The sequence below is a fragment of the Panulirus ornatus genome, chromosome 11 (assembly GCF_036320965.1).
Source record: "Panulirus ornatus isolate Po-2019 chromosome 11, ASM3632096v1, whole genome shotgun sequence".
Lineage (NCBI taxonomy): Eukaryota > Metazoa > Arthropoda > Malacostraca > Decapoda > Palinuridae > Panulirus > Panulirus ornatus.
The window spans coordinates 58979445-59004992 of NC_092234.1; the positions used below are offsets into that span (position 1 = coordinate 58979445).

Consider the following 25548-nt stretch of genomic DNA (forward strand, 5'->3'; position numbering starts at 1 on the left):
TTAGTGCCTATAGAGTCAGTGAAAAATACTCTCTTGTAACCATTGGATTATAGAACAAATTTATTTTATTTTTGTGTTTGGTTCAACTTGATGTGTGAGGCATTTAACTGTGTCTGCCATTTTAAATTTTTTTACATATTAGAGGTTATGTTATCTGATATTTTTTTTCCATTCAGGAGTCTAGGTGACATTTTTAAGCATATCTGTTGGAGCTTGGGACATTTGGCAAGTTTGATAATTTGTGTCTCAATTTCTCATCATTTAGCCCTAGGAATGGATGTGCTTTTAAAGATTGGGGTCATTGAGCATCCTTGTACCTCTTCTTTCCCATTTCCTGTCATGCTTCTTGTTGTGAATAAGGTTTTTTGTTTGAAAAACAGGGGGCCCTAGATGTATCATATATTCTTTCAAGCCCATGGTTTTCCTTGTTGAGGAAGAGAGGCAAACAAGTTATTAGATGTTTTGGGACAAGTTAATTGGGCTGTAAGTTTAAATGGAGAAAAATTGTTGAAAGTGAAGTGTTTTAGATATCTGGGAGTGGACCTAGCAGCGGATGGAACCGTGGAAGTGAGTCACAGGGTGGGGGAGGGGGTGAAGGTTCTGGAAGTGATGAAGAATGCATGGAAGGAGAGAACATTATCTTAGAGAGTAAAAATGGGTATGTTTGAAGGAATAGTAGTTCCATCTATGTTACATGGTTGTGAGGCATGGGCTATAGGCTATAGATAAGGTTGCATAGAGGAGAGTGGATGTGATGGAAATGAAATGTTTGAGGACAATATGTGGTGCGAGGTGGTTTGATCATGTAAGTAGTGAAAGTGTGAGAGATATGCATGGTAATAAAAAGAGTGTGGACGAGAGAGCAGAAGAGGGTGTGTTGAAATAGTTTGGACATATGGAGAGAATGAGTGAGGAAAGATTGACAGAGAGGGCATGTGTCAGAGGTGGAAGGAACAAGAAGCAGGAGACGAAATTGGAGGGGAAAGGATAGAGTGAAAAAGATTTTGAGCGATTGCGGCCTGAACATACAGGAGGGTGAATGAATTGGAACGATGTGGTATACCAGAGTCGACATGCTGTCAATGGATTGAACCAGGGCATGTGAGGCATCTGGGTTAAACCATGGAAAGGTCTGTGGGGCCTGGAGGTGGATAGGGAACTGTGGTTTCGGTGCATTACACATAACAGCTAGAGACTGAGTGTGAGCGAATATTTTCCCCAGGGATAGGGGAGAAAGATTACTTCCCTTGTATTCCTGCATGTCGTAGAAGGCAACTAAAAGGGGATGGGGGGGGGGGGGGGGCTGGAAATCCTCCCCTCTCATTTCTTTAATTTCCAAAAGAAGGAACAGAGAAGGGAGCTAGGTGAGGATATTCCCTCAAAGGCTCAGTCCTCTGTTCTTAACACTACCTCGCTAATGCGGGAAATGGCAAATAGTATGAAAGAAAAGAAATATAAATTTTTTTATTTTAAATTTTTTTCATACTATTTGCTATTCCCCGCATTAGTGAGGTAGTGTTAAGAACAGAGAACTGAGCCTTTGAGGGAATATCCTCACTTGGCCCCCTCCTCTGTTACTTATTTTGAAAAACTAAAAAGAATACTTCCCACGCATTCTTCACGTGTCGTAGAAGGCGACTAAAGGGGACGGGAGCGGGGGGCTGCAAACCCTCCCCTCCTTGTATTTTAACTTTATAAAAGGGAAAACAGAAGAAGGAGTCACGCGGGGAGTGCTCATCCTCCTCGAAGGCTCAGATTGGGGTGTCTAAATGTTTGTGGATGTAACCAAGATGAGAAAAAAGGAGAGATAGGTAGTTTGTTTTAGGAAAGGAACCTGGATGTTTTGGCTCTGAGTGAAACAAAGCTCAAGGATAAAGGGGAAGAGTGGTTTAGGAATGTCTTGGGAGTAAAGTCAGGGGTTAGTGAGAGGACAAGAGCAAGGGAAGGAGTAGCACTACTCCTGAATCTGGAGTTGTGGGAGTATGTGATAGAGTGTAAGAAGGTAAACACTAGATTGATATGGGTAAAACTGAAAGTGGATGGAGAGAGATGGGTGATTATTGGTGCATATGCACCTGAGCATGAGAAGAAAGATCATGAGAGGTAAGTGTTTTGGGAGCAGCTGAGTGAGTGTGTTAGTAGTTTTGATGCACGAGACCGGATTATAGTGATGGGTGATATGAATGCAAAGGTGAGTAATGTGACAGTTGAGGGAATAATTGATGTACATGGGGTGTTCAGTGTTGTAAATGGAAATGGTGAATAGCTTGAAGATTTATGTGCTGAAGAAGGACTGGTGATTGGGAATACCTGGTTTAAAAAGAGAGATATACATAAGTATATGTATGTAAGTAGGAGAGATGACCAGAGAGCATTATTGGATTACGTGTTAATTGATAGGTGCACAAAAGAGAGACTTTTGGATGTTAATGTGCTGAAAGATGCAACTGGAGGGATGTCTGATCATTATCTTGTGGAGGCGAAAATGAAGATTTGTAGAGGTTTTCAGAAAAGAAGGGAGAATGTTGGGGTGAAGAGAGTGGTGAGAGTAAGTGAGCTTGGGAAGGAGACTTGTGTGAGGAAGTACCAGGAGAGACTGAGTACAGAATGGAAAAATGTGAGAACAAAGGACGTAAGGGGAGTGGGGGAGGAATGGGATGTATTTAGGGAAGCAGTGATGGCTTACGCAAAAGATGCTTGTAGCATGAGAAGCATGGGAGGTGGGCAGATTAGAAAGGGTAGTGAGTGGTGGGATGAAGAAGTAAGATTATTGGTGAAAGAGAAGAGAGAGGCATTTGACGATTCTTGCAGGGAAATAATGCAAATGACTGGGAGATGTATAACAGGAAGAGGCAGGAGGTCAAGAGAAAGGTGCAAGAAGTGAAAAAGAGGGCAAATGAGAGTTGGGGTGAGAGAGTATCATTAAATTTTAGGGAGAATAAAAAGATGTTTTGGAAGGGAGGGGGAGGGGGTGAAAGTTCTGGGAGCATTGAAAAATGTGTGGAAGTCGAGAATGTTATCTTTGAAAGCAAAAATGGATATGTTTGAAGGAATAGTGGTTCCAACAGTGTTATATGGTTGCGAGGCATGGGCTATAGATAGAGTTGTGTGCAGGAGGGTGGATGTGCTGGAAATGAGATGTTTGAGGACAATATGTGGTGTGAGGTGGTTTGATCGAGTAAGTAATGAAAGGGTGAGAGAGATGTGTGGTAATAAAAGAGTTTGGTTGAGAGAGCAGAAGAGGGTGTTTTGAAATGGTTTGGTCACATGGAGAGAATGAGTGAGGAAAGATTGACCAAGAGGATATATGTGTCAGAGGTGGAGGGAATGAGAAGTGGGAGACCAAATTGGAGGTGGAAAGATGGAGTGAAAAAGATTTTGAGTGATTGGGGCCTGAACATGCTGGAGGGTGAAAGTCTAGCAAGGAATAGAGTGAATTGGGACAATGTGGTATACCGGGGTCGACGTGCTGTCAGTGGATTGAACCAGGGCATGTGAAACGTCTGGGGTAAACCATAGAAAGTTGTATGGGGCCTGGATGTGGAAAGGGAGCTGTGGTTTCGGTGCATTATACATGACAGCTAGAGACTGAGTGTGAACGAATGTGGCCTTTGTTGTCTTTTCATAGCACTACCTCGCGCACATGTGGGCGACGGGAAACCGGCAAAAAAAAATATATATATATATATATATATATTTTTTTTTTTTTTTTTTTTTATACTTTGTCGCTGTCTCCCGCGTTTGCGAGGTAGCGCAAGGAAACAGACGAAAGAAATGGCCCAACCCCCCCCCATACACATGTATATACATACGTCCACACACGCAAATATACATACCTACACAGCTTTCCATGGTTTACCCCAGACGCTTCACATGCTTGATTCAATCCACTGACAGCACGTCAACCCCGGTATACCACATCGCTCCAATTCACTCTATTCCTTGCCCTCCTTTCACCCTCCTGCATGTTCAGGCCCCGATCACACAAAATCTTTTTCACTCCATCTTTCCACCTCCAATTTGGTCTCCCTCTTCTCCTTGCTCCCTCCACCTCCGATACATATATCCTCTTGGTCAATCTTTCCTAACTCATCCTCTCCATGTGTCCAAACCACTTCAAAACTCCCTCTTCTGCTCTCTCTCTCTCTCTCTCTCTCTCTCTCTCTCTCTCTCTCTCTCTCTATATATATATATATATATTTTTTTTTTTTTTTTTTTTTTTATACTTTGTCGCTGTCTCCCGCGTTTGCGAGGTAGCGCAAGGAAACAGACGAAAGAAATGGCCCAACCCCCCCCCCATACACATGTACATACACACGTCCACACACGCAAATATACATACCTACACAGCTTTCCATGGTTTACCCCAGACGCCTCACATGCCTTGATTCAATCCACTGACAGCACGTCAACCCCTGTATACCACATCGCTCCAATTCACTCTATTCCTTGCCCTCCTTTCACCCTCCTGCATGTTCAGGCCCCGATCACACAAAATCTTTTTCACTCCATCTTTCCACCTCCAATTTGGTCTCCCTCTTCTCGTTCCCTCCACCTCCGACACATATATCCTCTTGGTCAATCTTTCCTCACTCATTCTCTCCATGTGCCCAAACCATTTCAAAACACCCTCTTCTGCTCTCTCAACCACGCTCTTTTTATTTCCACACATCTCTCTTACCCTTACGTTACTTACTCGATCAAACCACCTCACACCACACATTGTCCTCAAACATCTCATTTCCAGCACATCCATCCTCCTGCGCACAACTCTATCCATAGCCCACGCCTCGCAACCATACAACATTGTTGGAACCACTATTCCTTCAAACATACCCATTTTTGCTTTCCGAGATAATGTTCTCGACTTCCACACATTTTTCAAGGCTCCCAAAATTTTCGCCCCCTCCCCCACCCTATGATCCACTTCCGCTTCCATGGTTCCATCCGCTGCCAGATCCACTCCCAGATATCTAAAACACTTCACTTCCTCCAGTTTTTCTCCATTCAAACTCACCTCCCAATTGACTTGACCCTCAACCCTACTGTACCTAATAACCTTGCTCTTATTCACATTTACTCTTAACTTTCTTCTTCCACACACTTTACCAAACTCAGTCACCAGCTTCTGCAGTTTCTCACATGAATCAGCCACCAGCGCTGTATCATCAGCGAACAACAACTGACTCACTTCCCAAGCTCTCTCATCCCCAACAGACTTCATACTTGCCCCTCTTTCCAAGACTCTTGCATTTACCTCCCTAACAACCCCATCCATAAACAAATTAAACAACCATGGAGACATCACACACCCCTGCCGCAAACCTACATTCACTGAGAACCAATCACTTTCCTCTCTTCCTACACGTACACATGCCTTACATCCTCGATAAAAACTTTTCACTGCTTCTAACAACTTGCCTCCCACACCATATATTCTTAATACCTTCCACAGAGCATCTCTATCAACTCTATCATATGCCTTCTCCAGATCCATAAATGCTACATACAAATCCATTTGCTTTTCTAAGTATTTCTCACATACATTCTTCAAAGCAAACACCTGATCCACACATCCTCTACCACTTCTGAAACCGCACTGCTCTTCCCCAATCTGATGCTCTGTACATGCCTTCACCCTCTCAATCAATACCCTCCCATATAATTTACCAGGAATACTCAACAAACTTATACCTCTGTAATTTGAGCACTCACTCTTATCCCCTTTGCCTTTGTACAATGGCACTATGCACGCATTCCGCCAATCCTCAGGCACCTCACCATGAGTCATACATACATTAAATAACCTTACCAACCAGTCAACAATACAGTCACCCCCTTTTTTAATAAATTCCACTGCAATACCATCCAAACCTGCTGCCTTGCCGGCTTTCATCTTCCGCAAAGCTTTTACTACCTCTTCTCTGTTTACCAAATCATTTTCCCTAACCCTCTCACTTTGCACACCACCTCGACCAAAACACCCTATATCTGCCACTCTGTCATCAGACACATTCAACAAACCTTCAAAATACTCATTCCATCTCCTTCTCACATCACCACTACTTGTTATCACCTCCCCATTTACGCCCTTCACTGAAGTTCCCATTTGCTCCCTTGTCTTACGCACCCTATTTACCTCCTTCCAGAACATCTTTTTATTCTCCCTAAAATTTACTGATAGTCTCTCACCCCAACTCTCATTTGCCCTTTTTTTCACCTCTTGCACCTTTCTCTTGACCTCCTGTCTCTTTCTTTTATACTTCTCCCACTCAATTGCATTTTTTCCCTGCAAAAATCGTCCAAATGCCTCTCTCTTCTCTTTCACTAATACTCTTACTTCTTCATCCCACCACTCACTACCCTTTCTAAACAGCCCACCTCCCACTCTTCTCATGCCACAAGCATCTTTTGCGCAATCCATCACTGATTCCCTAAATACATCCCATTCCTCCCCCACTCCCCTTACTTCCATTGTTCTCACCTTTTTCCATTCTGTACACAGTCTCTCCTGGTACTTCCCCACACAGGTCTCCTTCCCAAGCTCACTTACTCTCACCACCTTCTTCACCCCAACATTCACTCCTCTTTTCTGAAAACCCATACTAATCTTCACCTTAGCCTCCACAAGATAATGATCAGACATCCCTCCAGTTGCACCTCTCAGCACATTAACATCCAAAAGTCTCTCTTTCGCACGCCTGTCAATTAACACGTAATCCAATAACGCTCTCTGGCCATCTCTCCTACTTACATAAGTATACTTATGTATATCTCGCTTTTTAAACCAGGTATTCCCAATCATCAGTCCTTTTTCAGCACATAAATCTACAAGCTCTTCACCATTTCCATTTACAACACTGAACACCCCATGCATACCAATTATTCCCTCAACTGCCACATTACTCACCTTTGCATTCAAATCACCCATCACTATAACCCGGTCTCGTGCATCAAAACCGCTAACACACTCATTCAGCTGCTCCCAAAACACTTGCCTCTCATGATCTTTCTTCTCATGCCCAGGTGCATATGCACCAATAATCACCCACCTCTCTCCATCAACTTTCAATTTTACCCATATTAATCGAGAATTTACTTTCTTACATTCTATCACATACTCCCACAACTCCTGTTTCAGGAGTATTGCTACTCCTTCCCTTGCTCTTGTCCTCTCACTAACCCCTGACTTCACTCCCCAGACATTTCCAAACCACTCTTCCCCTTTACCCTTGAGCTTCGTTTCACTCAGAGCCAAAACATCCAGGTTCCTTTCCTCAAACATACTACCTATCTCTCCTTTTTTCACATCTTGGTTACATCCACACACATTTAGGCACCCCACTCTGAGCCGTCGAGGAGGATGATCACTCCCCGCGTGACTCCTTCTTCTGTTTCCCATTTTAGAAAGTTAATACAAGGAGGGGAGGATTTCCGGCCCCCCGCTCCCGTCCCCTCTAGTCGCTTTCTACGACACGCGAGGAATACGTGGGAAGTATTCTTTCACCCCTATCCCCAGGGATGATATACATATATATATACATATACACACACACACACATACACACACATACGCACATACACACACACACACACACACATACATATATATACATATGAAAAATGTAAGAAACAATTTAGAAAACAAACTTTTAGCTTGAAATGAATGAAAAAAATGAATGTCACATAATGGTTCAACCTCTGGCTATGGAAAAGGAAATGTACAATTTATTCACACAAACGTCAATAGCAGTTCTCATCAATTTCACCACTGTATCAATAAGCTTCAATGTCTAAGCTACATTTTCTACATTACACTATATTCTCATAAACATCCAAGCAACCAACTATTCTAGTTGATTCCTTTTCTTGTTCAACCCAGAGAGTGATTACCTGCATAAAACAACTATGGTAGCTTCCAGTCTATTCCACCTAAGTTAACAAAGTCTCTGGCAAAGCCACCACCAAAGCCTGGGAAGCTGTCAAACTCGGCAAAAATGTCATCAAAGTTGAAGTGGAAGGCATGGTTAAAGGGCTTTTCTCCTCCCCCGGTTTGCTTGTGTGTGTAGCCAGCATGACCCACCATGTCATATTCTTTTATCATCATATATATATATATATATATTTACATATCCCTGGGGATAGGGAAGAAAGAATACTTCCCATGTATTCCCTGCATGTTGTAGAAGTCGACTAAAAGGGGTGGGAGGGGGGCTGGAAATTCCCTCCAGATTTTACTTTTCCAAAAAGAGGGAACAGAGAACGAGGCCAAGTGAGGCTTTTCTCTCTAAGGCTCAGACCTCTATTTTTAACACTACCTCGCTAATGCAGGAAATGGTGAATATGTACAAATTTTTTTTTTTCTACATTTAAGTGCAAAAATCTAATCTAAACAGCTCTTCCCTTCTAGAACCTACACTATTCTATACCAACAAGGGACTTGCAAGTCCTTTTAAAATGATCAGTCACTATCCTTCAAACACCTAAGCTGTTATTCGAATGAGTCTTATTCCTCTGTAATTCATATTGTTACTTTAACCCCTTTCTATTATATAGCGAGTCATTTACTGCCTTTTTCCAAAAATAAGGGACCTGAACATATTTCCATGCTTCCATACACAGTTTACAGATCCACTCCACAGCAGTTTCACCTTTCTTCACCATCTTACTAACCACTTTGTGTATTATCGTCCCCTCCCATATTGAATGATAGATATTAAGTGGAGGAATTATTGAAGGAGACAGTATGTAAGTAATGAAAATAAGGTAAATGTTATTGTAGACATTGCATGTATGCAAATATTTTCATGCATGTGCATGCTAGAAAAGATAGAGGCTACTGTATTATTTTATGTGCATTACATGTGTATTCATTGAATTTCATTGTTCAGTTCTCTTTTATTTCCATGTTTTATTGTAAATACCCAAAAAATATTGAAGAATGCTGAGCTGTAGAAAAAACTCAATGGTAAATAGGAAGAATGGTTTAGAAACATTTTAGGAGTAAAGTCAGGGGTTGGTGAGAGAACAAGACCTAAGGAAGGAGTAGTACTATTCCTGAAGCAGGAGTTGCAGGATTGTGTGAAAGAGTGTAAGGAAGTGAATTCTTGACTGATGTGGGTAAATCTGAAAGTGGATGGTGAGAGATGGAATTATTAGTGCTTATACACCTGGCCATGAGAAGAAAGATCATAAGAGGGAAATGTTTTGGGAGCATCTGAGTCACAGTGTCAACAGGTTTGATGCAAGAGACCATGTATTAGTCATGGGTGATTTGAATGTGAAGGTAAGTAATGTGACAGTTGAGGACCTGATTAGGGGGTATTCAGTATTTTGAATGGAAATGGTGAAGAGGTTTTGGAGTTTTGTGCTGAAAAAGGACTGGAGAATTGAAATATTTGGTTTAAAAAGGGACATACTCAAGTATACTTATATGAGTAAGAAAGATGGTCAGCATATTAATTGATAGGTATGTAAAAGAAAGACTTTTGGATGTTAATGTGCTGAGAGAGGCAGCTGGTGGGATGTCGTATCACTATCTTGTGGAGGCAAGAATGAAGCTTTGTAGAGGTTTTTGGAAAGAAGGAATCATTATCGGGGAGAAGAGAGTGGTGAAAGTAAGTTTGCTTGGAAAAGAGACTTGTGTGAAGAAATAACAGGAGAGATGGAGTGTAGAATGGCTAAAGGTGAGAGTAAATAAAGCAAGGGGAGTGGATGAGGAATGGAAGGTATTTAGGGAAGCACTGCTTGCATGTGAAAGAGATGCATATGGCATGTGAAAGGTGGGAGATGAGCAGATTATAGAGGGTGATAAGTGGTGGATGAGGGATGAAGAAGTAAAGATGCTAATGAAAGAGAAAAGGGAGGCATTTAAGAATTACTTACTGGGTAGAAATGCAAATGATTGGGGGATGCAAGGAATAGAGTTAATTGGAACGATGTGGTATACCAGGGTCGACGTGCTGTCAATAAATTGAACCAGGGCATGTGAAGCGTCTGGGGTAAACCATGGAAAGTTCTGTGGGGCCTGGATGTGGAAAGGGAGCTGTGGCTTCAGTGCATTATTACATGACAGCTAGAGACTGACTGTGAACGAATGTGGCCTTTGTTGTCTTTTCCTAGCGCTACCCTGCACGCATGAGGGGCGGGAGGGTGTTGTTATTCCATTTGTGGTGATGGATGGGAATGAATAAAGGCAGACAGTATGAATTATGTACATGGGTATATATATATATATATATATATATATATATATATATATATATATATATATATATATATATATATTTATTTTTTTTATTATACTTTGTCGCTGTCTCCCGCATTTGCGAGGTAGCGCAAGGAAACAGACGAAAGAAATGGCCCAACCCCCCCCCCCCATACACATGTATATACATATGTCCACACACGCAAATATACATACCTACACAGTTTTCCATGGTTTACCCCAGATGCTTCACATGCCCTGCTTCAATCCACTGACAGCACGTCAACCCCGGTATACCACATCGCTCCAATTCACTCTATTCCTTGCCCTCCTTTCACCCTCCTGCATGTTCAGGCCCCGATCACACAAAATCTTTTTCACTCCATCTTTCCACCTCCAATTTGGTCTCCCTCTTCTCCTTGTTCCCTCCACCTCTGACACATATATCCTCTTGGTCAATCTTTCCTCACTCATCCTCTCCATGTGCCCAAACCACTTCAAAACACCCTCTTCTGCTCTCTCAACCACGCTCTTTCTATTTCCACACATCTCTCTTACCCTTACGTTACTCACTCGATCAAACCACCTCACACCACACATTGTCCTCAAACATCTCATTTCCAGCACATCCATCCTCCTGCGCACAACTCTATCCATAGCCCACGCCTCGCAACCATACAACATTGTTGGAACCACTATTCCTTCAAACATACCCATTTTTGCTTTCCGAGATAATGTTCTCGACTTCCACACATTCTTCAAGGCCCCCAGGATTTTCGCCCCCTCCCCCACCCTATGATCCACTTCCGCTTCCATGGTTCCATCCGCTGCCAGATCCACTCCCAGATATCTAAAACACTTCACTTCCTCCAGTTTTTCTCCATTCAAACTCACCTCCCAATTGACTTGACCCTCAACCCTACTGTACCCAATAACCTTGCTCTTATTCACATTTACTCTTAACTTTCTTCTTCCACACACTTTTCCAAACTCAGTCACCAGCTTCTGCAGTTTCTCACATGAATCAGCCACCAGCGCTGTATCATCAGCGAACAACAACTGACTCACTTCCCAAGCTCTCTCATCCCCAACAGACTTCATACTTGCCCCTCTTTCCAAAACTCTTGCATTCACCTCCCTAACAACCCCATCCATAAACAAATTAAACAACCATGGAGACATCACACACCCCTGCCGCAAACCTACATTCACTGAGAACCAATCACTTTCCTCTCTTCCTACACGTACACATGCCTTACATCCTCGATAAAAACTTTTCACTGCTTCTAACAACTTTCCTCCCACACCATATATTCTTAATACCTTCCACAGAGCATCTCTATCAACTCTATCATATGCCTTCTCCAGATCCATAAATGCTACATACAAATCCATTTGCTTTTCTAAGTATTTCTCACATACATTCTTCAAAGCAAACACCTGATCCACACATCCTCTACCACTTCTGAAACCACACTGCTCTTCCCCAATCTGATGCTCTGTACATGCCTTCACCCTCTCAATCAATACCCTCCCATATAATTTACCAGGAATACTCAACAAACTTATACCTCTGTAATTTGAGCACTCACTCTTATCCCCTTTGCCTTTGTACAATGGCACTATGCACGCATTCCGCCAATCCTCAGGCACCTCACCATGAGTCATACATACATTAAATAACCTTACCAACCAGTCAACAATACAGTCACCCCCTTTTTTAATAAATTCCACTGCAATACCATCCAAACCTGCTGCCTTGCCGGCTTTCATCTTCCGCAAAGCTTCACTACCTCTTCTCTGTTTACCAAATCATTTTCCCTATATTATTTTTTTTTTTTATTATACTTTGTCGCTGTCTCCCGCGTTTGCGAGGTAGCGCAAGGAAACAGACGAAAGAAATGGCCCAACCCCCCCCCCCCCATACACATGTATATACATACGTCCACACACGCAAATATACATACCTACACAGCTTTCCATGGTTTACCCCAGACGCTTCACATGCCTTGATTCAATCCACTGACAGCACGTCAACCCCGGTATACCACATCGCTCCAATTCACTCTATTCCTTGCCCTCCTTTCACCCTCCTGCATGTTCAGGCCCCGATCACACAAAATCTTTTTCACTCCATCTTTCCACCTCCAATTTGGTCTCCCTCTTCTCCTCGTTCCCTCCACCTCCGACACATATATCCTCTTGGTCAATCTTTCCTCACTCATTCTCTCCATGTGCCCAAACCACTTCAAAACACCCTCTTCTGCTCTCTCAACCACGCTCTTTTTATTTCCACACATCTCTCTTACCCTTACGTTACTCACTCGATCAAACCACCTCACACCACTCATTGTCCTCAAACATCTCATTTCCAGCACATCCATCCTCCTGCACACAACTCTATCCATAGCCCACGCCTCGCAACCATACAACATTGTTGGAACCACTATTCCTTCAAACATACCCATTTTTGCTTTCCGAGATAATGTTCTCGACTTCCACACATTCTTCAAGGCCCCCAGAATTTTCGCCCCCTCCCCCACCCTATGATCCACTTCCGCTTCCGTGGTTCCATCCGCTGCCAGATCCACTCCCAGATATCTAAAACACTTCACTTCCTCCAGTTTTTCTCCATTCAAACTCACCTCCCAATTGACTTGACCCTCAACCCTACTGTACCTAATAACCTTGCTCTTATTCACATTTACTCTTAACTTTCTTCTTCCACACACTTTACCAAACTCAGTCACCAGCTTCTGCAGTTTCTCACATGAATCAGCCACCAGCGCTGTATCATCAGCGAACAACAACTGACTCACTTCCCAAGCTCTCTCATCCCCAACAGACTTCATACTTGCCCCTCTTTCCAAAACTCTTGCATTTACCTCCCTAACAACCCCATCCATAAACAAATTAAACAACCATGGAGACATCACACACCCCTGCCGCAAACCTACATTCACTGAGAACCAATCACTTTCCTCTCTTCCTACACGTACACATGCCTTACATCCTCGATAAAAACTTTTCACTGCTTCTAACAACTTTCCTCCCACACCATATATTCTTAATACCTTCCACAGAGCATCTCTATCAACTCTATCATATGCCTTCTCCAGATCCATAAATGCTACATACAAATCCCTTTGCTTTTCTAAGTATTTCTCACATACATTCTTCAAAGCAAACACCTGATCCACACATCCTCTACCACTTCTGAAACCACACTGCTCTTCCCCAATCTGATGCTCTGTACATGCCTTCACCCTCTCAATCAATATCCTCCCATATAATTTACCAGGAATACTCAACAAACTTATACCTCTGTAATTTGAGCACTCACTCTTATCCCCTTTGCCTTTGTACAATGGCACTATGCACGCATTCCGCCAATCCTCAGGCACCTCACCATGAGTCATACATACATTAAATAACCTTACCAACCAGTCAAGAATACAGTCACCCCCTTTTTTAATAAATTCCACTGCAATACCATCCAAACCTGCTGCCTTGCCGGCTTTCATCTTCCGCAAAGCTTTCACTACCTCTTCTCTGTTTACCAAATCATTTTCCCTAACCCTGTCACTTTGCACACCACCTCGACCAAAACACCCTATATCTGCCACTCTATCATCAAACACATTCAACAAACCTTCAAAATACTCACTCCATCTCCTTCTCACATCACCACTACTTGTTTTCACCTCCCCATTTGCGCCCTTCACTGAAGTTCCCATTTGCTCCCTTGTCTTACGCACTTTATTTACCTCCTTCCAGAACATCTTTTTATTCTCCCTAAAATTTAATGATACTCTCTCACCCCAACTCTCATTTGCCCTTTTTTCTCACCTCTTGCACCTTTCTCTTGACCTCCTGTCTCTTTCTTTTATATATCTCCCACTCAATTGCATTTTTTCCCTGCAAAAATCGTCCAAATGCCTCTCTCTTCTCTTTCACTAATACTCTTACTTCTTCATCCCACCACTCACTACCCTTTCTAATCAACCCACCTCCCACTCTTCTCATGCCACAAGCATCTTTTGCGCAATCCATCACTGATTCCCTAAATACATCCCGTTCCTCCCCCACTCCCCTTACTTCCATTGTTCTCACCTTTTTCCATTCTGTACTCAGTCTCTCCTGGTACTTCCTCACACAGGTCTCCTTCCCAAGCTCACTTACTCTCACCACCGTCTTCACCCCAACATTCACTCTTCTTTTCTGAAAACCCATACAAATCCTCACCTTAGCCTCCACAAGATAATGATCAGACATCCCTCCAGTTGCACCTCTCAGCACATTAACATCCAAAAGTCTCTCTTTTGCACGCCTGTCAATTAACACGTAATCCAATAACGCTCTCTGGCCATCTCTCCTACTTACTTAAGTATACTTATGTATATCTCGCTTTTTAAACCAGGTATTCCCAATCATCAGTCCTTTTTCAGCACATAAATCTACAAGCTCTTCACCATTTCCATTTACAACACTGAACATGTATACCAACTATTCCCTCAACTGCCACATTACTCACCTTTGCATTCAAATCACCCATCACTATAACCCGGTCTCGTGCATCAAAACCACTGACACACTCATTCAGCTGCTCCCATGATCTTTCTTCTCATGCCCAGGTGCATATGCACCAATAATCACCCACCTCTCTCCATCAACTTTCAGTTTTACCCATATTAATCGAGAATTTACTTTCTTACATTCTATCACATACTCCCACAACTCCTGTTTCAGGAGTATTGCTACTCCTTCCCTTGCTCTTGTCCTCTCACTAACCCCTGACTTTACTCCCCAGACATTCCCAAACCACTCTTCCCCTTTACCCTTGAGCTTTGTTTCACTCAGAGCCAAAACATCCAGGTTCCTTTCCTCAAACATACTACCTATCTCTCCTTTTTTCACATCTTGGTTACATCCACACACATTTAGGCACCCCACTCTGAGCCTTCGAGGAGGATGAGCACTCCCCGTGTGACTCCTTCTTCTGTTTCCCATTTTAGAAAGTTAATACAAGGAGGGGAGGATTTCTGGCCCCCCGCTCCCGTCCCCTCTAGTCGCTTTCTACGACACGCGAGGAATACGTGGGAAGTATTCTTTCACCCCTATCCCCAGGGATAATATACATATATATACACATATACACATACACACACATACACATACATACGCACATATACACACACACACACATACATATATATATATATTTTTTTTTTTTTATACTTTGTCGCTGTCTCCCGCGTTTGCGAGGTAGCGCAAGGAAACAGACGAAAGAAATGGCCCAACCCCCCCCATACACATGTATATACATACGTCCACACACGCACATATACATACCTACACAGCTTTCCATGGTTTACCCCAGACGCTTCACATGCCTTGATTGAATCCACTGACAGCACGTCAGCCCCGGTATACCACATCGCTCCAATTCACTCTATTCCTTGCCCTCCGTTCACCCTCCTGCATGTTCAGGCCCCGATCATACAAAATCTTTTTCACTCCATCTTTCCACCTCCAATTTGGTCTCCCTCTTCTCCTTGCTCCCTCCACCTCCGACACATATATCCTCTTGGTCAATCTTTCCTCACTCATCCTCTCCATGTGCCCAGACCACTTCAAAACACCCTCTTCTGCTCTCTCAACCACGCTCTTTTTATCTCCACACATCTCTCTTACTCTTACGTTACTCACTCGATCAAACCACCTCACACCACACATTGTCCTCAAACATCTCATTTCCAGCACATCCATCCTCCTGCGCACAACTCTATCCATAGCCCACGCCTCGCAACCATACAACATTGTTGGAACCACTATTCCTTCAAACATACCCATTTTTGCTTTCCGAGATAATGTTCTCGACTTCCACACATTCTTCAAGGCCCCCAGAATTTTCGCCCCCTCCCCCACCCTATGATCCACTTCCGCTTCCATGGTTCCATCCGCTGCCAGATCCACTCCCAGATATCTAAAACACTTCACTTCCTCCAGTTTTTCTCCATTCAAACTCACCTCCCAATTGACTTGACCCTCAACCCTACTGTACCTAATAACCTTGCTCTTATTCACATTTACTCTTAACTTTCTTCTTCCACACACTTTACCAAACTCAGTCACCAGCTTCTGCAGTTTCACACATGAATCAGCCACCAGCGCTGTGTCATCAGCGAACAACAACTGACTCACTTCCCAAGCTCTCTCATCCCCAACAGACTTCATACTTGCCCCTCTTTCCAAAACTCTTGCATTTACCTCCCTAACAACCCCATCCATAAACAAATTAAACAACCATGGAGACATCACACACCCCTGCCGCAAACCTACATATATATACATATGAAAAATGTAAGAAACAATTTAGAAAACTGAAACTTCTAGCTTGAAATGAATGAAAAAATGAATGTCACATAATGGTTCAACCTCTGGCTATGGAAAAAGGAAATGTATAATTTATTTACACAAACGTCAATAGCTTCAATGTCTTAAGCTACATTTTTTCTCCAATTTCACTATTTTCTTGTCAAAACACCATGTATGAAAACTATCACTCCAGTAACACAACTATAAACATTTACTTTCCCTTTAAAAAAAGGGAAATATATATATATATATATATATATATATATATATATATATATATATATATATATATATATATATGTCTGTGTGGGTTATTTATTTATTTTATTTATTTATTTTGCTTTGTCGCTGTTTCCCGCGTTTGCAAGGTAGTGCAAGGAAACAGACGAAAGAAATGGCCCAACCCACCCCTATACACAATGTATACACACACACGTCCACACACGCAAATATACATACCTATACATCTCAGTGTACACATATATATACATACACAGACACATACATATATACCCATGCACACAATTCACACTGTCTGCCCCCATTCACTCCCATTGCCACCTCGCCACACGGAATACCATCCCCCTCCCCCCTCATGTGTGCGAGGTAGCACTAGGAAAAGACAACAAAGGCCCCATTCGTTCACACTCAGTCTCTAGCTGCCACGCAATAATGCCCGAAACCACAGCTCCCTTTCCACATCCAGGCCCCACACAACTTTCCATGGTTTACCCCAGACGCTTCACATGCCCTGATTCAATCCACTGACAGCACGTCAACCCCGGTATACCACATCGATTCAATTCACTCTATTCCTTGCCCTCCTTTCACCCTCCTGCATGTTCAGGCCCCAATCACACAAAATCTTTTTCACTCCATCTTTCCACCTCCAATTGGGTCTCCCACTTCTCCTTGTTCCCTCCACCTCCGACACACATATCCTCTTGGTCAATCTTTCCTCACTCACTGTGTGGGTATCTATATGTATACATTGAGATGTATAGGTATGTATATTTGCGGGTGTGGACGTGTATGTATATACATGTGTATGTGGGTGGGTTGGGCCATTCTTTCATCTGTTTCCTTGTGCTACCTCACTAACGTGGGAGACAGCGACAAAGCAAAATAAATATAATAAATAAATATATGAGAAAGCAGCAGGAGGTAAAGAGGAATGTGAAGGGCTTGTAAAAGAGGGTAAATGAGAGTTGGTGTGAGTGAATATAAGTGAACTTTGGGGAGAATTAGATGTTTTGGATGGGAATTAATATTGTGTGAAAAACAAGAGAACAAGTAAGAACATCAGTGAAGGCTGTTAAGGGGAAGGGGTAACAGTTATGATGAAGTGAGGAGGAGATGGAGTGAGTATTTTGAGGGCCTTCTGAATGTATTTGATGACAGTATGGTAGAGGTAGGGTGTTTGGGTTGGGGTGGGATGTGAAGTGAGAGTCATGGAGAGTGATTTGGTAAAGAGAGAAGAGATGGTGAAAGCCTTAAGTATGGTGAAATGTGGCAAGGTGTCTGGAGTGGATGACACTGATGTTGAATTTATTAAGAAAGGGGGTAACTGTGTTATTGATTGGTTGGTTATGATTTTCAGTGTATGTATAGATTATGAGTACGTGCATGAGGATTGATGGAATGCATGTATAGTGCCACTGTATATCGACAAGGATGATAAAGGTGTGTTCAGACTATAGAGGTATAAGTTTGTTGGGTGTACCTGGGAAGTTGAATGGGAAAATATTGTTTAAGATAGTGAAGGCATGTACACAGCATCAGATTGGGGTGAAACAGTGTGGTATCAGAAATGGTACAGTATGTGTGGATCAGTTGTTTGCTTTGAAGAATATGTTAGAAATGCTTAGAAAATGGATTGATTTGTATGTGGCATTTATGAATCCAGAGAAAGCTTATAATAGAGTTGAGAGAGATGCCTTGTGGGAGATCATAAGAAGATATGGTATGGAAGGAAAACTGCTAGAAGCAGTGAGAAGTATTTATCAATGATGTATAGCATGTGTTCAAATAAGAAGAGAGGAGAGTGAATGGTTCCAAGTGAAGATTGATCTGCAGCAGCAGTATGTGATTTTACCTTGGTTATTTGATTTGTTTATGGATGGGTTGGTGAGGGAGGTAAATTCAAGAGTCATGGAGAGAGGGATAAGTATGCAATCTATAGGGGATGAGAGGTCCTGGGAAGTAAGTTAGTTGTTGTTTGCTGATAATACAGCATTGATGGCAGATTTGAGAGTGAAGTTGCAAAAGTTGGTGACTGAGTTTGGAAGGATGTGTGAAAGGAGGAAGTTGAGGGTAAATATGAATAAGAGTAAGGTTATTAGGTTTAGCAGAGTTTAGGTCCAGATTAGTTGGGGTGTGAGTTTGAATGGAGAAAACTTGGAGCCAGTGAAGTGTTTTAGAAACCTAGGAGTGGATATAGCAGTGAATGGAATCATGGAAGTTGAAGTCAGTAATAGGATGGGTGAGGGGGCAAAGGTTTTTGGAGCACTGAAGGATGTGTGGAAAGAAGGAACATTATCGTGGAGGGTTAAAATGAGTATGTTTGAAGGAATAGTAGTCCTAACATTATTATATAGATTCAAGGAATGTGCTATAAATAAGACTGTGGAGGAGAGTAGGTGTGTTGGAAATGTAATGTTTGAGGGCAGTATGCAGTGTGAGGTGGTTTAATCTATTAAGTAATGAAAGGGTGAGAGAGAGGTGTGGTAATAAAAAGAGTGTGGTTGAAAGAGCTGAAGAGGGTATGTTAAGATGGTTTAGACATATAAAGAGGATGAGTGAGAGGTTGACAAAGAGGGTTTATGTGTCAGAGTAACAAGGAGAATGGGTAGACCAATTGGAGTTGGAAGGTTGGAGTGAAGATTTTGAGTGATTAGGACCTGAATATGCATGAGGGTGAAAGGCATGTTCAGGTTAGAGTAAATTAGAACAGTGTGGTATATAGGGGTCAATTTGTTGTCAATGGACTGTACGAGGGCATCTGAAGCATTTGAGGTAAACCATGGAAAGGCCAGTAGGGTCTGGTTGTGGACTGGGAGCTGTAGTGTTGAAGCAATACACATGACAGCTAGAGAATAGATGTAAGCAGATGAGGCCTTTCTTCATCTGTTACTGGCACTACCTTGCTAATGTTGGAAATGGCTGTAAGTATGAAAATATAAAAGAAACTACATCACTACAGTAAGAACATGGTGGATGTTACCATTTCTTTCAAATGCCATTGAATTTCTTTTTATTTGTAAACTACAGGTTGTGCCTCTTTCATCCGGCAACCTTGGGACCTGGCCATTGCTGGATCAAAAAATTCCAGAAAACAGAAATTTACCCCTAAGGGAACTGTCTGTGTAAACATATTCTTGACCCCTAGTCTTGCCAGCTCATTCCACATACATATTACTGTGTTATCAAAGGTAGAACAAAGCTTAAAACAGGAAACAATACAACCATTAAATCTTTCAAACAAGAGTTTTATTGTTACATCAGTTTATATCAGAAATATTCCCAGATGGAGACTCCTCAATATCTTGGGCAAGTGTTTTTTGTGGCATACGACGCCAATACAGGGCAGATTCATTAGCATTTTATGCTTGTTATGGGGCTAAATTTTCCGCTGCCACTAACTGTGCAAATTCATCCACAAACTTTGCCTCAGCTTTGTGACAAGTAGTTAATGTATGGAACGACCATTGTTTGGTAGTAGGCTTTGGACAACTCTTGTTACAATTGTTTTTTATTATCATCAAGGCAACCAGCCCACGGTGCATCAGTCCCAGTTAGGCAGCCGGCTCATACGCTCTTTCCCTACACATATTGCTGTTAATTGTATGATAGAGAATTGGAGTTTTTATTGATTCTTTTGATGCGACCTTACATTACAAGCTTCCATGTCAGTACTACACTTTTCTTTGTACACACTATGTGCTGACATTCCATGTCTCCACTTAAACTTGCACAACCATCCTTGCATATATTCAGTTATAGTTTAGCTTTAGTTTTCTATGAAAAACTTTGGCCTGCTCAATAAGCATCTCCCCAGAAATGCTCACACGTTTGTTACGTCGGAGCTTCACAAGTGCACTGTCTGATTCTGTACTCCTGGCACCTTTCAAAGTTTTCTTAAACTTTAAACCTTTCTGGATTTCATTTTCAGCAAAAAATTAATATAAAAGATTAACAGGACTATTATTTAGCTTGGCTGCATTGTAGACAGATTTTGGAGCCTTATCACCACTAACAGTGCCACCCTGGTGGTAGATCCACAAACTAATGGTGGCATATTCAAAACGTGTCAGATCATAGGAGTTGCCAGACCACAGAGCGCCGGATTAGAGAGGTACATCCTGTAATATCTGTCATTGGGTTTGGATAGACTGGTGGGTAGGTGACTGTGTCTGGGTGACTGGGTAGGTGATTGAGGGTAGTAAGCATGGCTGAAGTTGTGTTATTTATGATGACGACTTTGTCCCAAAGAATTTTACTGTTCTTCATGAGAAAATGGTATTTTGTTTCATTTGGTTTGATGGTACAGTTGTTTAATTAACACTATTGAGGTAAAGGCCATGTTAAAGCTTAAAGTAACAGTATGCTTAGTTCTACTGCACTTGCATTAGTTCTATTGCACTGGCATTTGCACATTTGATTTTCCTGTTTTTAAGATTTGTTTTCGAGACTTAGCCATTGTTTGGATAAATCATCCCTGAAAATACAACAGTTCATATAAAAAGAAAAATAGTCTCCCAATTTGAAGTGAATTTTACTTACAGGATTTGTTACTTTTGCTGAAATATATTATAAGTGTAAATTACATTTTGAAACAGTACAAGTGTAGTAAGGCAAAGTGGGTAGATATTTCCCATTACATGTAAAGAAGGATAACTGCATGTTGTATTTATTCTTTTTCTTAATTGCACAGCTGAAAATGATATGTAGAATGATTACAACAAAATTGTTTTTCCCTTGTGAATTTCTTGCTTGTTTGGTTTTTATTTTAGTTTCGTCAAATGTTGAAGATCCAAGTGTATACCAAGACATCATGTCATCTTTTGGCTTATATGAAGGTACAGTAATTGGTTTCTCACTGATAATTATGTGACCAGTGATACTCAGAGCATTCAATAACGATTCGTATGGCATGAGTATAGTTCTAACAAACTTGTCTTAAAAGATGAAAATTTATTAAAGACTAAATAACAGACATGGAAGACATTTATTGTTTAGAACATTTAAGTGCTGCATGACTACAGTGCACTAAACTGTGAACCAGTAAGAACTGCATGGCTGTTGTCAATCTTAGCCACATATCAAAACAGCTGCATCCATTCATTGACTTTTTTCCACATGGCATTATTATTATCATTATTATTATTTTGCTTTGTCGCTGTCTCCCACGTTAGCGAGGTAGCGCAAGGAAACAGACGAAAGAATGGCCCTACCCACCCACATACACATGTATATACATACACGTCCACACACACAAATATACATACCTATACATCTCAATGTACACATATACACACACAGACATATACCTATATACATATGTACATAATTCATACTGTCTGCCTTTATTCATTCCCATCGCCACCTCGCCTCACATGGAATAACAACCCCCTCCCCCCTCATGTGTGCGAGGTAGCACTAGGAAAGACAACAAAGGCCCCATTCGTTCACACTCAGTCTCTAGCTGTCATGTAATAATGCACCGAAACCACAGCTCCCTTTCCACATCCAGGCCCCACAAAACTTTCCACGGTTTACCCCAGACGCTTCACATGCCCTGGTTCAATCCATTGACAGCACGTCGACCCCGGTATACCACATCGTTCCAATTCACTCTATTCCTTGCATGCCTTTCACCCTCCTGCATGTTCAGGCCCCGATCACTCAAAATCTTTTTCATTCGATCTTTCCACCTCCAATTTGGTCTCCCACTTCTCCTTGTTCCCTCCACCTCTGACACATATATCCTCTTGGTCAATCTTTCCTCACTCATTCTCTCCATATGACCAAACCATTTCAAAACACCCTCTTCTGCTCTCTCAACCTCACTCTTTTTGTTACCACACATCTCTCTTACCCTTACATTACTTACTCGATCAAACCACCTCACACCACACATTGTCCTCAAACATCTCATTTCCAGCACATCCACCCTCCTCTGTTCAACTATATCCATAGCCCATGCCTCGCAACCATACAACATTGTTGGAACCACTATTCCTTCAAACATACCCATTTTTGCTTTCCGAGATAATGTTCTCGACTTCCTTACATTCTTCAAGGCTCCCAGAATTTTCGCCCCCTCTCCCCCACCCTATGATTCACTTCCGCTTCCATGGTTCCATCCGCTGCCAAATCCACTCCCAGATATCTAAAACACTTCACTTCCTCCAGTTTTTCTCCATTCAAACGTACCTCCCAATTGACTTGACCCTCAACCCTACTGTACCTAATAACCTTGCTCTTATTCACATTTACTCTCAACTTTCTTCTTTCACACACTTTACCAAACTCAGTCACCAGCTTCTGCAGTTTCTCACATGAATCAACCACCAGCGCTGTATCATCAGCGAACAACTGACTCACTTTCCAAGCTCTCTCATCCGCAACAGACTGCATACTTGCCCCTTTCCAAAACTCTTGCATTCACCTCCCTAACACCCCCATCCGTAAACAAATTAAACAACCATGGAGACATCACATTATTGTATCCTATTAATCTGGACTCTGTTTCAGCCTACAGTTAATCATTCTTACATGTTCTCTCAAAATGTAAGGTGTTGATGTCTTTCATGCATGCTTTCTATTTTACATTTGTGCTGCCATCAACCACTAATTGTTGTATAAAAGTCAACACTGAAAAAATAGAAAGGGAACATTAGAAGATGGGAGGAAGAGCTTTTGTCATTTGCCAGTGAGCTTTTTTTTTTTTCCGCTGTCTCCCGCGTTTGCGAGGTAGCGCAAGGAAACAGACGAAAGAAATGGCCCAACCCACCCCCATACACATGTATATACATACGTCCACACACGCAAATATACATACCTACACAGCTTTCCATGGTTTACCCCAGACGCTTCACATGCCTTGATTCAATCCACTGACAGCACGTCAACCCTGGTATACCACATCTCTCCAATTCACTCTATTCCTTGCCCTCCTTTCACCCTCCTGCATGTTCAGGCCCCGATCACACAAAATCTTTTTCACTCCATCTTTCCACCTCCAATTTGGTCTCCCTCTTCTCCTCGTTCCCTCCACCTCCGACACATATATTCTCTTGGTCAATCTTTCCTCACTCATTCTCTCCATGTGCCCGAACCATTTCAAAACACCCTCTTCTGCTCTCTCAACCACGCTCTTTTTATTTCCACACATCTCTCTTACCCTTACGTTACTTACTCGATCAAACCACCTCACACCACATATTGTCCTCAAACATCTCATTTCCAGCACATCCATCCTCCTGCGCACAACTCTATCCATAGCCCACGTCTCGCAACCATACAACATTGTTGGAACCACTATTCCTTCAAACATACCCATTTTTGCTTTCCGAGATAATGTTCTCGACTTCCACACATTCTTCAAGGCTCCCAGAATTTTCGCCCCCTCCCCCACCCTATGATCCACTTCCGCTTCCATGGTTCCATCCGCTGCCAGATCCACTCCCAGATATCTAAAACACTTCACTTCCTCCAGTTTTTCTCAATTCAAACTCACCTCCCAATTGACTTGACCCTCAACCCTACTGTACCTAATAACCTTGCTCTTATTCACATTTACTCTTAACTTTCTTCTTTCACACACTTTACCAAACTCAGTCACCAGCTTCTGCAGTTTCTCACATGAATCAGCCACTAGCGCTGTATCATCAGCGAACAACAACTGACTCACTTACCAAGCTCTCTCATCCCCAACAGACTTCATACTTGCCCCTCTTTCCAAAACTCTTGCATTCACCTCCCTAACAACCCCATCCATAAACAAATTAAACAACCATGGAGACATCACACACCCCTGCCGCAAACCTACATTCACTGAGAACCAATCACTTTCCTCTCTTCCTACACGTACACATGCCTTACATCCTCGATAAAAACTTTTCACTGCTTCTAACAACTTTCCTCCCACACCATATATTCTTAATACCTTCCACAGAGCATCTCTATCAACTCTATCATATCCCTTCTCCAGATCCATAAATGCTACATACAAATCCATTTGCTTTTCTAAGTATTTCTCACATACATTCTTCAAAGCAAACACCTGATCCACACATCCTCTACCACTTTTGAAACCACACTGCTCTTCCCCAATCTGATGCTCTGTACATGCCTTCACCCTCTCAATCAATATCCTCCCATATAATTTACCAGGAATACTCAACAAACTTATACCTCTGTAATTTGAGTGAGCTGTATCTGATAAATCATATAACTCTTGTCACTAATACAAATCCACAGAATAGAGGTAGTTATGTAGGTTGAGTTCTTGAGGATGTTGGTGTTTCCTTCCCAAACATGGCAAATTTAAGGCCTAAACAGTGAATGCTTGGGGAAAGTTTTGAAATAATGAGGGTGTTTCTGTAAAAGCTTTAGCAAAATTAGGTATTGCTCTTAGATTGTTTTGAGATAGGAAATCGCAATTTTGGAATCACTCTTCCCTTCTCATCCCCATAAAAGTTAAGAGCTTGATCAATAGGGCAGCAGTTTGACATTTGTTTACTATGTATGGAAACCAGGCTTAAAGTTGTGGCTTTAATGCTGAAATATTTCTTGATAAAGTATGTAAATTATTTCTTTGAAGGATTCTAAACAGAATAAACTTCTTCCTTATTCCTCAGGAAGGAAAAATACAGATTGCATTATCCTTCTTTCTTTTTCATTTTTCTGTCTTAGCAAAATGAAAATTATGAAAATGCAACATTCTCTTGAATGTATGA

At 41.9% G+C, this 25548-nt stretch overlaps 1 protein-coding gene across 9 annotated transcripts in view; it reads left to right on the forward strand.

The window, feature by feature from the left end:
- The window catches only part of LOC139751579 (uncharacterized), a 119149-nt gene that overhangs the window by 59588 nt on the left and 34013 nt on the right, over positions 1-25548 (forward strand). For 8 of the 9 annotated variants that reach the window (XM_071667166.1, XM_071667167.1, XM_071667164.1 and 5 more), the window contains one exon: positions 21598-21663. The exons of the other annotated variant lie outside the window; for it this stretch is intronic. In XM_071667166.1, the coding sequence (XP_071523267.1) occupies positions 21598-21663 (66 nt within the window). The remainder of the gene's footprint in view (positions 1-21597; positions 21664-25548) is intronic. 9 annotated transcript variants of the gene reach the window in all.